Source organism: Propithecus coquereli, unplaced genomic scaffold (genome assembly GCF_000956105.1).
Source record: "Propithecus coquereli isolate 6110/MARCELLA unplaced genomic scaffold, Pcoq_1.0 Scaffold232, whole genome shotgun sequence".
In the NCBI taxonomy this organism is placed as follows: Eukaryota; Metazoa; Chordata; class Mammalia; order Primates; family Indriidae; genus Propithecus; species Propithecus coquereli.
The window spans coordinates 4,022,063-4,033,816 of NW_012147864.1; the positions used below are offsets into that span (position 1 = coordinate 4,022,063).

The following is an 11,754-nucleotide window of genomic DNA, read 5'->3' on the forward strand; positions in this document are numbered from 1 at the left end:
GGCGCTGGCTGCCACTCTGTCAGTGATGGCTGCCTCTCCGTGGGCCAGGGCTCTACCTCCATAGGCTGCTCCTACAAAGATGACTCTTCTGTACCTGGCAGAGTTTCCACCACTGTCCCCTCCTTGGAGGCATGGGGCTCCTTTGGTGAGATGTATGGCTGGCTCTCCCCCAACGGTACTGAAGTACTCACAGGTGACAGCTTCTCCTCTGAGGATTCAGTCTGGCTGCCCCAAAGCGTCTGGCCCAAAGGCAACGGCTTGGTTGCCGAAGGTTGTGGCTGACTCTCCGGAAGGGACAGCTGGTGTTTTTTGGGCAGTGCTCGCTCCTTCGGAAGAGGAACTGACCCCTCCTTGGTTGACAGCAGATTCTCAGGAAGAGGTGGCCTCTGCTTGGGTGAGAGTGGCCTCTTCTTTACCATCTGCAACTTCTGGAAAGACCCAGATGCCCTGTTCATGGCGGCGGGCAACTTTTTTGTGGGAGAACCTTGGTTGTCTGAATTAACAGCGGATTGCCTGTCTACAGACGAGGATGAGCTCATTGCAGAAGAGGGCTTCATCTCCTCGAAGGACACCTCCCCCTGGTGGTGTCTCAGCCTCCCCAGGGACAACTTCCTGAAATGCCAGCATGAGCTATTTGGCCTCAAGAGCAGTTCTTCTTCAGATGTGACTGGGGAATCAGATTCCAACTCACTGCTGACCTCTTGTGGCCTCTGCAGAATTGTGCCCTGAGTAATGAGGTCTGCATAGCCCTCATAGTGAGAGAAGGCATAGCTGGAACGCCGACCACATGACCCCCGATGTAAATGGGGTATGGGCTCCACGGTGAAAATTTCTTCAGTTGGGGCCTCTTCCTCCGCCTCCTCCTGCAAAGCAAAGGGGGAAAGCAGGGTCACCAGGCTCCCAAACTTTGTTGATTGGTTTCAGGTCACCTGCCCACGAGTGGGGGCCGATGCAGAGCCCTTGGCTACCATTGATTGGCCAGGTTCTTCCCTACCCAAGGTGAGCCAGTTAGAGTCCTCCCTGGAATTGACTCTGGATCAGCTAATCAGGCTTGCCCTGGGATTTAACTCTGGAACAGCCAATCAGAGTCCTTCCCTGAGACTTAACTCTGCACCAGCCAATCAGAGTCCTTCCCTGAGACCTAACTCTGAACCAGCCACCAGATGCCTTGGGTGCCTTCTGGTAGCAAAACCAAGAGAGGTGAATCTGGGATAGCCATGTGTCCAGCCTGTGCAGTAGAAGGTGGCAGGAGACGAGCAGGGAGAATTGGGTGACAGGTCTGTGGCATGTCCTGGTCCACTGCTCCAGTCAATTCTGGGGCCCAACCCAGTGCAACCTCCTTTTCCATGTCTTTCCGTGTTTCCAGGAGCTGCTAAATTCCACTATTTTTATTGCAGTAAAATATACATAACATAAAATTGACCATCTTAAGCACTTTTTAGTGTACACTGCAGCTCAGTGGCATTAAGCACATTCACACTGTTTGGCGACCATCACCACCTTCCATCTCTAGAACTTTCTCATTCTCCCAAACTGATGCTCTGTCCCCAGGAAACACTAACTCTGTGTCCCCCTCTCAGGCCCCTGGCACCCACCATTCTACTTTCTGTCTCTGTGATTTTGACACCTCTGGGGACCTCCTAAAAGTGGAATTATACAGCATTTGTCAATTTGTGTCTGGCATCTCTCACGGAGTATGACATCCTCAAGGTCCATCCATGCTGTGGCCTGTGTCAGAGCCTCATCCCTTTTCGTGGCTGAGTGATATTCCAGTGCATGGATGGACCACGTAGTGTTATCTATTCATCCATCATCGATGGACACTTGGGTTGTTTCTAAGTTCCCCCTTCTGCCCTTTCTGTCACCTCAACCCCTAAGCTTTAAATCATTTGTGTCAGTCTGCTGGGTGCACCCTGTTGCTTTCCCTGGGGCATCCGGCGCCCCGCCAAGGGTGTGTGGGGGACTCCGTGCCCACCTTCTCCCCCAGCCCCACACCTCCGAGGGCCGGGAGGGGCCGAGACACCTTAGAGTCCCTGTTTCCAGCATTGGGTTTCCCCGTGATGGGGTCCTGGGAACATTCAGGGTGTTGGGACCCCAGCCCCAGCCCTGCCTCACCTTGGGGTATGGCTTCTTGAGGGTTTGGCAGATCATCCGGAGGGCCAGGACAGGCAGGGTGTTCAGGGTGACATTTGAGAGGATGACCAACATGGTGGAGGGGCAGGACAGCATGTTGTGGTCAGCATCTGGGGATGGAGTGGGGTCACAACAGAGTCTTCTCATCCCCTCAGCCCCCCTGTGGACACCCCCAGACTGAGATGCACCAGTTCCAAGAAAGGAGCCCCTCCCCCCATGGATGCTTTGCTGGGCCACTGACTTCTGTGATCAATCTGCCTTCTGCATGGCCAGGGTCACCCATGTCAGGACCTCCTCATCTCCACCCCCATGCTTGGGGGCTCACACAGAAACGAGAAGGTCTTTGGGGAGATTTGGTAGAGCCCATAGCTCTGGGTGACGTAAGTCATGACCCCGTAGAAGCTGAGGCTGAGGACGATGGCCACCACGAACAGCACGGTCCAGTACTTGACGATCAGGATGACCTGGGCCAAGAGGGAGCGCTCAGCGGGGGGTCCGGGGACCCCAGGGCTGGGAGGAAGCCGGGCCAGGACATGAAGCCCCTGGGGTCCAGGAAGGGCACCTGGGGAGGAGGCCTCAATGGCCAGTGGCCCAGGACCCCACCCTCGGTGTGGGGACCCTGCCCACCTCCATGGTGATGCACAACAGCCCAGACAGGGCCACAACCACCACGAAGGACTGGTAGTCACTGAAGCTGCAGGGTCCTGCGGTGTCCCAGCTGATCCACAGGGTCATGAAGAAGTTGACCAGGGAGGTGGCCGTGCCGTGAGCGATGGCTTGAAGGAAGACCCAGTAGTTGAAGAGCTCGCCCTTCAGCCCCGCCACGTACAGCTTGGGCATCTGCAGACTCTGCTGGGCGCTCACATCCTGGGGGGGGTTGGGGGCCCCCCAGAGGTCTGAGTTCATGTGGATGAAAATAAAACGAAACGCCAAGAGTTCGGGAGAGGGGTGGGCACTGCTCGGCAGTGTACGTGGGACGGCTGAGACGGTGGCGGTGTGCTATTGTCCCACCACAGTTTAGGGCTCTAGAAAACATGAGATGACATGTAAAATCTGGTTCCTCTGCCACGCCAGCAGCAGGGTCTCCTTACTGGCCACATGTGGTCATTAGCTTCTGGACTGGACTGTGTAGGGGTGGAACGGTTCTGTCTTCTGGAACATTCTACAGGACCCCCCTCCCCTTCACACTCCAGATCACTTAGCTGGGGCCTCTCAGGGCTGGGAGGGGGGACAAACATAGGAGGACCATGTCTTCTTTTCTTGGTGGGGGGAAATAGAGACAGGGTCTCACTCTGTCACCCAGGCTGGAGTACAGTGGTGTCATTACAGCTCACTGCAGCCTCCAACTCCCGGGCTCAAGTGATCCTCCCGCCTCAGCCTCCCAAAGGACTGAGATTACAGGCATGAGCCACCACGCCCCGCCAAGGACTGTCTTTTCTAATGCCCTCTCCCCATTGCACAGATGGGCAGACAGAGGCACTGGGGCTTGGGGGCTGGCAGGGGCACATCCCAAAGAAAGGGGCTGGTGAGAGGCCGCCTTCTACCCACCCCACGATGGGACTGAGCTCTGGTGGGAGCAGGTGCATGGCAGTGGGTGGGGAGAGGTGTACGCGGTACCCCCCAACCCCTGTCCCCAGCCCCCAGGGCAGAGAGGCTGAGCACAGAGGGGGAGGGCCAGCCCAGAGGGAGGCCAGACCTCCACCTGCTCACCTGCTCGAACAGCCCGACGTAGAGGCATGGGAGGGTGGTGTACAAGAGGTTGAAAAGGGCCAGGAACCAGCCTTCATACAGGGGCTAAGTTGCAGAGAAGGAGGGAAACAGAGTCAGCCTGCAGCTGCCCAGGGAGCCCCACTGCACTGGCCGGGCACCCGGGGAGGATCCCAGGTGAGTTAGGGAGTTGCCTTACAATCAGGGCTGGGGCTAAGACCCGGGTTGGGTTAAGTGACGCTTGACAAAGGCTGGAAGACAAAAGGCAGAGAGAAAAGAGCTTTGGCTAATGCTTTCCAAATGGCACCTGTGAATTTTTGTTTTCATTGGATGACTTCAAGAAAGAGCTGCAGAAGGAATGATAGCCGCCACCACACTCAGCTAATTTTTCTATTTTTAGTAGAGACGGGGTCTCGCTCTTGCTCAGGCTGGTCTTGAACTCCTGAGCTCAAATGATCTGCCTGCCTCAGCCTCCCAGAGTGCTGGGATTACAGGCGTGAGCCACCGCGCCCGGCCCTTTTCCAATATTTAGAATCAAGTTGGAAAAGACCCAAGGCCGACTAGCTCAACTGCCCTTCCAGTGCACAGATCCAGTCCAGTTTAAAAAAAGAAATTACTTCTGAACCACAGTTCTGTGTGAACTAAAGAAATAATAATAATAAAAATATGTATCTCAATTCAAAAATCACTTTATGTGCATTCTAGGGTTAGCAAATAAGTAAAGATATTGTAGATAACAAGAATCAAGCCTCTCACTGTTGAAGAAAACAGCTACAAGTGAGTACATGGAGAAGGCTTAGCCCAGCCCTGGAGTCCCAGATACTTGGGAGGCTGAGGCAGGAGGATCGCTTGAGCCCAGGAGTTGGAGGCTGCAGTGAGCTGTGATTGCACTACTGCACTCCAGCCTGGGTGACAGAGTGAGACCCTGTCTCTAAAAATATATATATAATAATAGAGAGATATACACATAGACATATAGATGACAGATTAGACAGACACAAAACATAACGATGGTGGTCCCATAGGATCCCATAAGATTAGGAAAACATATTTTTGCTCTACATTTTCTGTGTTTAGATGCACAAATATTTGCCATTGTGCTATGGCTGCCTGCAGCATTCAGCACAGAGCTATATATTTCTTGGCTCTGCTTACAGGAGAGGTAACATTGTAGCACTGAGCACACCAGGCACTCAGACCTGGGTGTCTAACCACCACTCTCCAGTGACGAGAACCTGGGCTCCGTAAGTGAGTCCAGGGCTGGGGCAGGGAAGTGCAACGTGAGCGTGGAACCTCTGGTGGCCCCAGAAAGTATAGCTGTGTTCAGAGAATAGCAGGTAGACGCTGAGAGAACAAATCTGAGACAATCTGACCAACAGAAATAAGAGTAAAATGAATATCTGTGGCTGGGTGTGGCCACGGGAGGGACATGGCACTCCCGCGGGGCTGTTCCCCACGGACCCCGAGTGGGGCAGCCGTGGCTGGGCCAGCTCACCTGGGCGCTGAAGCCGTTGTAGAAAGCAAACCAGATCTGAGTCATCGTGATGGCCAGCGTCTTGTAGATGAAGTAGCGCAGGAACTTGCAGACCCGCATGTAGGACCAGCGTCCGTGCACCAGCAGCAGCCGCTGCAGGAAGCAGAACTGGCCCAGTGCGAAGTCGCTGTTCTGCACCGCCTGCATGCCCTCTTGCCCTGCCAGCCCCACGCCGATGTCTGCCGCTGCGGGGCACACACAGGGACGCTCAGTCCCCGGCCAACCCCCAGGGAGGCTGCCCCGGCCTCCCCCAGCCCAGCCACCTGCCACCCACTCTTGATCATGTTGACATCATTGGCACCATCCCCGATGGCCAGGGTCACCACTTGATGGTATTTCTTGACCAGGGCCACAATCAAGGCCTTCTGCTTGGGTGTCACCCGGCAGCAGATGACGGCCTGGCACCGTGAGGCCAGGTCCACGAAGGCCCGCTCACGCTGCACCTCAGGGCTTTCTCTGGTTTTCGAGTCCTTGGACTTCGTCGGGGTCTGCTGGACGCCGAAGTTCTGCCACAGCATGGATAGGCCCCGGGCCCGCAGGAAGTCCCTCACAGCCTCCCAGGGCTCTTGCCGGGAGTCGTCTGCCTCCACATTCTGGATCAAGGCCCGCGGCTCCTTGCGCAGGGACAGCAGCAGCTTGTCCTGGCCGGGGGGGCACGGAGGCTGTGTCATTCTGAGAGACCCCGCTCTGTCCCCGCCCCCCAGGCCAGCCTCCCACCACTTCCCTGAGCCCAGCTTGACTGCATCTCTCCCTCACTCTTTCCCCTCTGAGTTCAGTCTCTCCGGGTTGTTATTCGAGGCCCTGCAACCTTGATCTTCCTAATAGTCCTCCTCCCACGCTTAGGGAGGCCCCCCACCCCCAGCCAGCCGCTCCTCCCATGCCTCTCCTGGACACTGGGGACCCCGCTGTCCACCCCAAGCTCAGACTGACCAGGAAGTCCCCATCAATGACCATGGCCAACTTGATGTGTGGCGGGAACTTTGGAAAGCCCTTCTTGGTCAGCGGGTTGCTGCTGCACTTGGAGCAGGCTTCCAGGATGTGGCTGCGGGTGCCCGGGGACGGGGGGAGGGTCAGCCAGTCCCCAGGGCACCACCTCCCTTCTGCCCAGCCTCCCCACCCCGAGGCACCTTGGGGTCCCCCTCCAACAAGGGGCTCTGGGCAGAAGCAGAGAGGCCTTCTGCGAGCCTGGCCAGGCGGAAGTGGAGGGTGCTCTGCAGACCCCTGGGCGCCCCCAAGGTCCTTGCCCCCGACTCCGCTCGCCCACCCCTACCCCAGCTTCTTACACTATCTCCTTCTCCTCCAGGATATGGATGTTGTCCGACAGCAGCTGGCAGGCAAAGCCAATGTTCACTGCTGTCTCTGTAAACCAGCCAGGTCAGTGCCTGCGTGGTCCAGCCAATCGCAGCAGCACACCCCAACCCCAGCCATGGTGATTGGCTTAGAGAGGAGCATGTCACCCAGGCTGGCCAATGAGAGCCAGCCCTGAGACTTTGGCTGCAGCTCTAAGCAAAAGGGCTGCTCCCTCTCCCCTGGGGGGCTGCTGAGGGATAGGAGTCTGAGGCCAGGATCATTGGGCATATCATGGCTTGGACTTATGGAAATGTTTTCATTTTCTTTTAAAATCAGAAGGAAAAAGTAGTGAATATAATTCAGCCTGGATATTAGTCTTTATTAGAGTCAGAAAATGGTATTGTTAGTATCTGTGTGTGGGGGGGGGTGGGGGACCAGGGAACACACGAAGGCAAAAATGCCTTGGCCCCACAAAAGCCCTAATGTGGCCCTGCTGGCACCTGCCATTTTCTCCGAGATGCCTGGCGGGATCCCAGAGAATGTATAGGTGGGGCCTTGCGTTCCACGGCAGAGGAGAGTTAGGGCTGCAGGGTCACAGGACCAGAGGTTCCAATCCCAGCTTCTGGCAGTGCCCCAAGCTCTCTATGCCCTGCTGGGCTCATCTGTTGCACTGGAGTAATGAGGGCCCCACCTTGCAGGGTTGCTGTGAGGATGAAACTCTCAACGGGTGCTCTACAACAGCCTTGGGCCCCGGGAGGCACCCTGAACATTGCAGAGTTTTTAATCACTCCTGTTTGCCCCTTTCCATGATCTAGCAGCCGCCCAGAGCCACCCTGGGACCCACCTTGCTTGTCCCCTGTGAGCACCCATATTTTGATGCTCGCCTTCTTGAGATACTTGATGGTGTCAGGAACGCCGTCCTGGAGTCTGTCCTCAATGGCTGTGGCTCCCAGCAGCTGGTGGGGGTGAGCAGCAATGGAGGGAGGCTGGGGGAGAGACTGAGCAGGGACCCAGCTCCCCGGCAGGGGTGAGGGACCCCGGGGACCCCACCAGTCCCCCCATGTGTCCACCCACCTTGAGATTCTGCTCCATCTTGTTGTACACCTCCTGCAGGGCCTGTGCCCGGTTCTGCAGCAGGACGCTGGCCTCCTGGTGCCGCTGGTGCCACCTCTTGTACGTGGCCTCATCCACCTCCTTGTAGGCCAGGCACAGCGTCCGCAGGGTCTCCTTGGCAAAGGCCTGGGGCCAGCCGGGCAGGACCTGTCACTACCTGGCCTCCCCACGCCCCTGATGCTCTACCCTTCCCCCTCCCCCCAGGTCCCCACAGCAGCCAGGGGGTTCAGAGAGCCAGCATGGGATCCTCTGCCCCACCCCCTCCGTCTCAGCCCTGGACATGCTCAGCTCTGTTGCTCCCAGGCCTTTCCCCCACCAGGAACATGTGTGCTGCACTTTGCATGGCAAACTCAAGCTGTTCCTCAGGACCCTCTGTGCAGCCCACCTTCCGGGCGCCCCACAGTCAGGGCTTCCCTGGCCCCGGGCCCCTCCCTTAGACCCTCTGCTTAGGAGGAGTCTCTGTACCCCACTCTCTAGCTCTGTCGCCCAGGCTGGAGCACAGTGGCATGATCACAACTCGCTGCAGCCTCCAACTCCTGGGCTCAAGTGATCCTTCTGCCTCAGCCTCCCAGTAGCTGGGACTACAGGTGAGCACCATCACGCCTGGCTAATTTTTCTATTTTTTGTAGAGATGGGGTCTTGCTATATTGCTCAGGCTGGTCTTGAACTCCTGAGCTCAAGCGATCCTCCCGCCTCAGCTTCCCAAAGTGCTGGGATTACAGGTGTGAGCCACCGCACCCAGCCATCTATCACATTTTGCAAGGGCTGGGCCGGGGTTGAGTCCCCTGGGATTGGGGACGGATCCTTCAGGGCTCACCCCAAGGGTGGCCTAAGGGCTCAGTGGCCCCAAGGAAGGTGCCCACATGGCTCCTCACGTCCCTCCCGCCCAGGCTTTCTGCCCCAAGGTGGGGCCCAGGTCTTACTTTTTTTCTTGATGGGGGGTGGGCCGGAAAGGTTGGGCCTGGATGCCACAGAGGGGTTTCCTGGGCATTGGGAGCTCCCTACAGGACTTAACGCTTCCTAGTGCCTCAGTTTATCCATCCGCTCCCTAGTGTGATTGAGCCAAGCCACGCTGCCGAGCTCCCAGGCTCTGGGTCATCACGCCGACTCATTTTCCTGATTCTGGGCCAGAGACTGGACGCCTGGCTCCCCTCACACCCTGGCAGGGCAGGGCACTCCAGGAGACCCCAAGTCAGGGGGCACACGGCATTCTTCCCCTTCCCTGCCCGCTGGCCCCTGTCCCCTCTGGCCCTATAGAGTCAGGGCTGGGCCAGAGGGAGGGAGCCCAGGGGTGGTGACAGCCCCAGGTTAGGAGGCTGGGGCAGGAGAGGCACCCTGAAGGTGGGCACCTTGCGGCTGAGCTGAGGACCAAGAGGTTTGAGCGACAAAGCCCTGGACAGCCGTTCTACACAGAGGGAAGAACACGTGAAAAGGCCCCAATGTGTCGCCTGAGCATGGGGAAAACTGCAAGCCAGAAATTGGGGTCCCGGGAGCCCCTCGGGGGGCAAGGAGAGACAAGCTAGCTGGAGAGGCCAGCAGGAGACAGAATGAGACAGCCTCGAAGGCTGATCTGGGGAGTTTGGGCTTCACCCACAGGGAGGAAAGGTTTGGGGCAGAGAGGGCCGAGTGTGTCCTGGAACCCAGGCTTGGCTGGGAGAGGGGGTGATGTCCAGGGCCAAAGCCCAACTACAGGGTATCCTTTTGTCAATGAAATGATGACACCTTCTTTGAGCAGGTACACTTTGGAGTTCAGCCCCCTCCCATTCTGTGTGTGTGTGTTGCAGAGGGTGGAGGAGGTGCTTTGTGCAGTTTACAACCTGCCCAACTGTCCATGGCTGCCCCAGGTACCTGGAGCCATTTCTCTGCACCCTCTCCTCCCTGGCCCTGCCCTGACCCTGTCCACACGCACATGCACATGCGCACACACAGAGACACACAATAGCCTTCCTCCTCGCAGGGACTCACAGCCAAGGCCTCCTCTGTGCTCAGCTTCGCGCTGTGTTTCCTGTGTAAGCGCTCCAAGATGACCGTGTCGGCACCCTTGGTGTAGAGGCAGATGGTGCCCTCCGGGTTTCGGACTGTCGGGGGAGAGAGAGGCCCAGCTGCCCATACACGCTCCTCTTCTGCCCAGCCCGACCCTGGGACGCGGGGTGCTGGGCCGCCCAGGCTCACCCAGCACCGACATGCGCTTGCGGGTGCTGTTGAAGTCCATCATGGCCAGGACCTGGTAGACCCGCTCCTCCCCCAGCTCCATGAGCGTGATGGTGTCCTGGGTGCGCGACAGGAACACGTAGCCAAAGTTCCGGGCCGCCGTGACCAGCGCCTCCTCATCCGGGGAAGCCGCCTGGTACACCGGCAGGTCTGGCGGGGGAGGAGACCAGTGGGGTCGGGGGGAGGCGCATGTTTGCAGAGAGCCGGCCACATGTGGGCCCTTTTGGGGCCACATGGCGGGGCCCCTCCATCTCCATGGCGCGGCGGGGGGGTGGACACGGGGCCTGCGGGTGCTAACAGATATTTCTGGGACAGTGGTCCCTTGGGCCTGCACAACCTCTAATCCCAACCTAGGGAGGTGAGTGCTTGGGTCCCAGTCTAGATGACCTCGTCAGGCTCAAACCCAGCCCGGGACACCCTTTCGCCCTGACAATGACACACTCTCCCTCCAATCCCAGCGCTAAGCCATCTCTGGTCTCAGCTCTAAGCCCAGTGAAAAAGCTCTGAGGCCGGACCGCCTCGAACCCCCAGGAACCTGGGCGGCCTCCCAGCCGGAGGAGAGGCGGGGGCGGCCGCGCTCACTGTCTTTCTCCTGGACCATGACGGTGTGGCAGATGGCGAGCGCGCGCCAGAACTCTCGCACCACCTTGTCCCTCTTGGCTCGCACGATGCGTAGCAGTTTCTCGTTGTGGAAACGCAGCTTCCCATCAGCAAACTGGTTCCACAGGTAGGGGTTCCCCTGGGGGTGGGGGGGCATGGGCCAGCTGTGGGTAGGTCGCCACCCATCCCTCCCGGCGTCCAGCACCGCGGGGCGGGCAGGGCTTACCTTGGGGGTCCTGCTCTCTGAATCCGGACCTGGGGAAAGACCCCCTTTCAGGCCTCAGCTCTGTGGGACTCACTAGTGGGGGGAGGAGTTCCTACAGCCCCTGCCCTTGGGCACCCGGCCCCCCTTGAAGAGAGCAAGGGTTGCTGAGGTGTCAGGGCTCGCAGACCCCCAGGCGGCCCCGGGGAAGGAGGGGACCCTGGCAGAGGGTCGGAGCTGCCCGGGCCCCACCGTAGACGTGGCCGTCGATGCAGCACTTCTTGAAGGTCAGGATGTTCTGCGTGAGTGTGCCCGTCTTGTCCGAGAAGATGTACTCCACCTGGCCCAGCTGGTCGTTGAGGCTGGTGCTGCGCGCCTTGGCAGGCACGTCCAGCGGCGCGTAGTACATCTCCTGGTCCCAGTTGATGAAGATGCTGTTCCCCAGGTAGATGAACTCCGCCCTGCAAATGCACGCGGGCTCAGGCCCCCAGCCCTGCCCACTGCCGGCTTGCTCCCTCGGGGGCCTCCCCATGGTTCTGTTGGAGGGGGGTGTGTGACCGCAGGGGACGCACATGATGAACATGGCCAGTGGGACCATGGCGCTCAGCAGGATGAGGAAGGCCCAGAAGATGAAGAAGGACTCCAGGGCCACACCGCCCTGGTACAGGATCCAGAGGTAGTGGTGCCTGTCTTTGAACTCTCTCATCCAGAGACCGAAGCTCATGGCCAGGGCGGTGGACATGACCACCAGCAACAGGAAGATCTGTGGGGCGGCATGAGGGGGAGGGTGTGCAGGGCTGGGGGCTGCTGGGACCCGCGCAGGGGCAGGGCTCCCAGCTCTGCACCAGGACGGGATGGGGAGACCGCAGGTGACGCTTGGGCATCCTGAGGGCAGGGGAACATCCAGGGCTATGGCCAGGCTTTTGTGGCTGGTTTTTTCTTTCTTTTCTTTTTTTTTTTTTTT

At 58.5% G+C, this 11,754-nt stretch overlaps 1 protein-coding gene across 1 annotated transcript in view; it reads right to left on the reverse strand.

The window, feature by feature from the left end:
- Positions 1 to 71: 71 nt before the first annotated feature.
- ATP8B3 (ATPase, aminophospholipid transporter, class I, type 8B, member 3) overlaps positions 72 to 11,754 on the reverse strand; it is a 19,302-nt gene continuing 7,619 nt past the window's right edge. Inside the window, exons 11-27 of the mRNA XM_012645364.1 lie at positions 11,363 to 11,675; positions 11,043 to 11,251; positions 10,815 to 10,843; positions 10,564 to 10,727; positions 9,950 to 10,143; positions 9,743 to 9,855; positions 7,739 to 7,903; positions 7,509 to 7,620; positions 6,658 to 6,733; positions 6,305 to 6,416; positions 5,649 to 6,015; positions 5,336 to 5,559; positions 3,844 to 3,927; positions 2,761 to 3,000; positions 2,459 to 2,597; positions 2,116 to 2,243; positions 72 to 863 (exon numbers count right to left, since the gene is read on the reverse strand). Coding sequence (XP_012500818.1) covers positions 72 to 863; positions 2,116 to 2,243; positions 2,459 to 2,597; positions 2,761 to 3,000; positions 3,844 to 3,927; positions 5,336 to 5,559; positions 5,649 to 6,015; positions 6,305 to 6,416; positions 6,658 to 6,733; positions 7,509 to 7,620; positions 7,739 to 7,903; positions 9,743 to 9,855; positions 9,950 to 10,143; positions 10,564 to 10,727; positions 10,815 to 10,843; positions 11,043 to 11,251; positions 11,363 to 11,675 — 3,461 coding nt within the window. The remainder of the gene's footprint in view (positions 864 to 2,115; positions 2,244 to 2,458; positions 2,598 to 2,760; positions 3,001 to 3,843; positions 3,928 to 5,335; positions 5,560 to 5,648; positions 6,016 to 6,304; positions 6,417 to 6,657; positions 6,734 to 7,508; positions 7,621 to 7,738; positions 7,904 to 9,742; positions 9,856 to 9,949; positions 10,144 to 10,563; positions 10,728 to 10,814; positions 10,844 to 11,042; positions 11,252 to 11,362; positions 11,676 to 11,754) is intronic.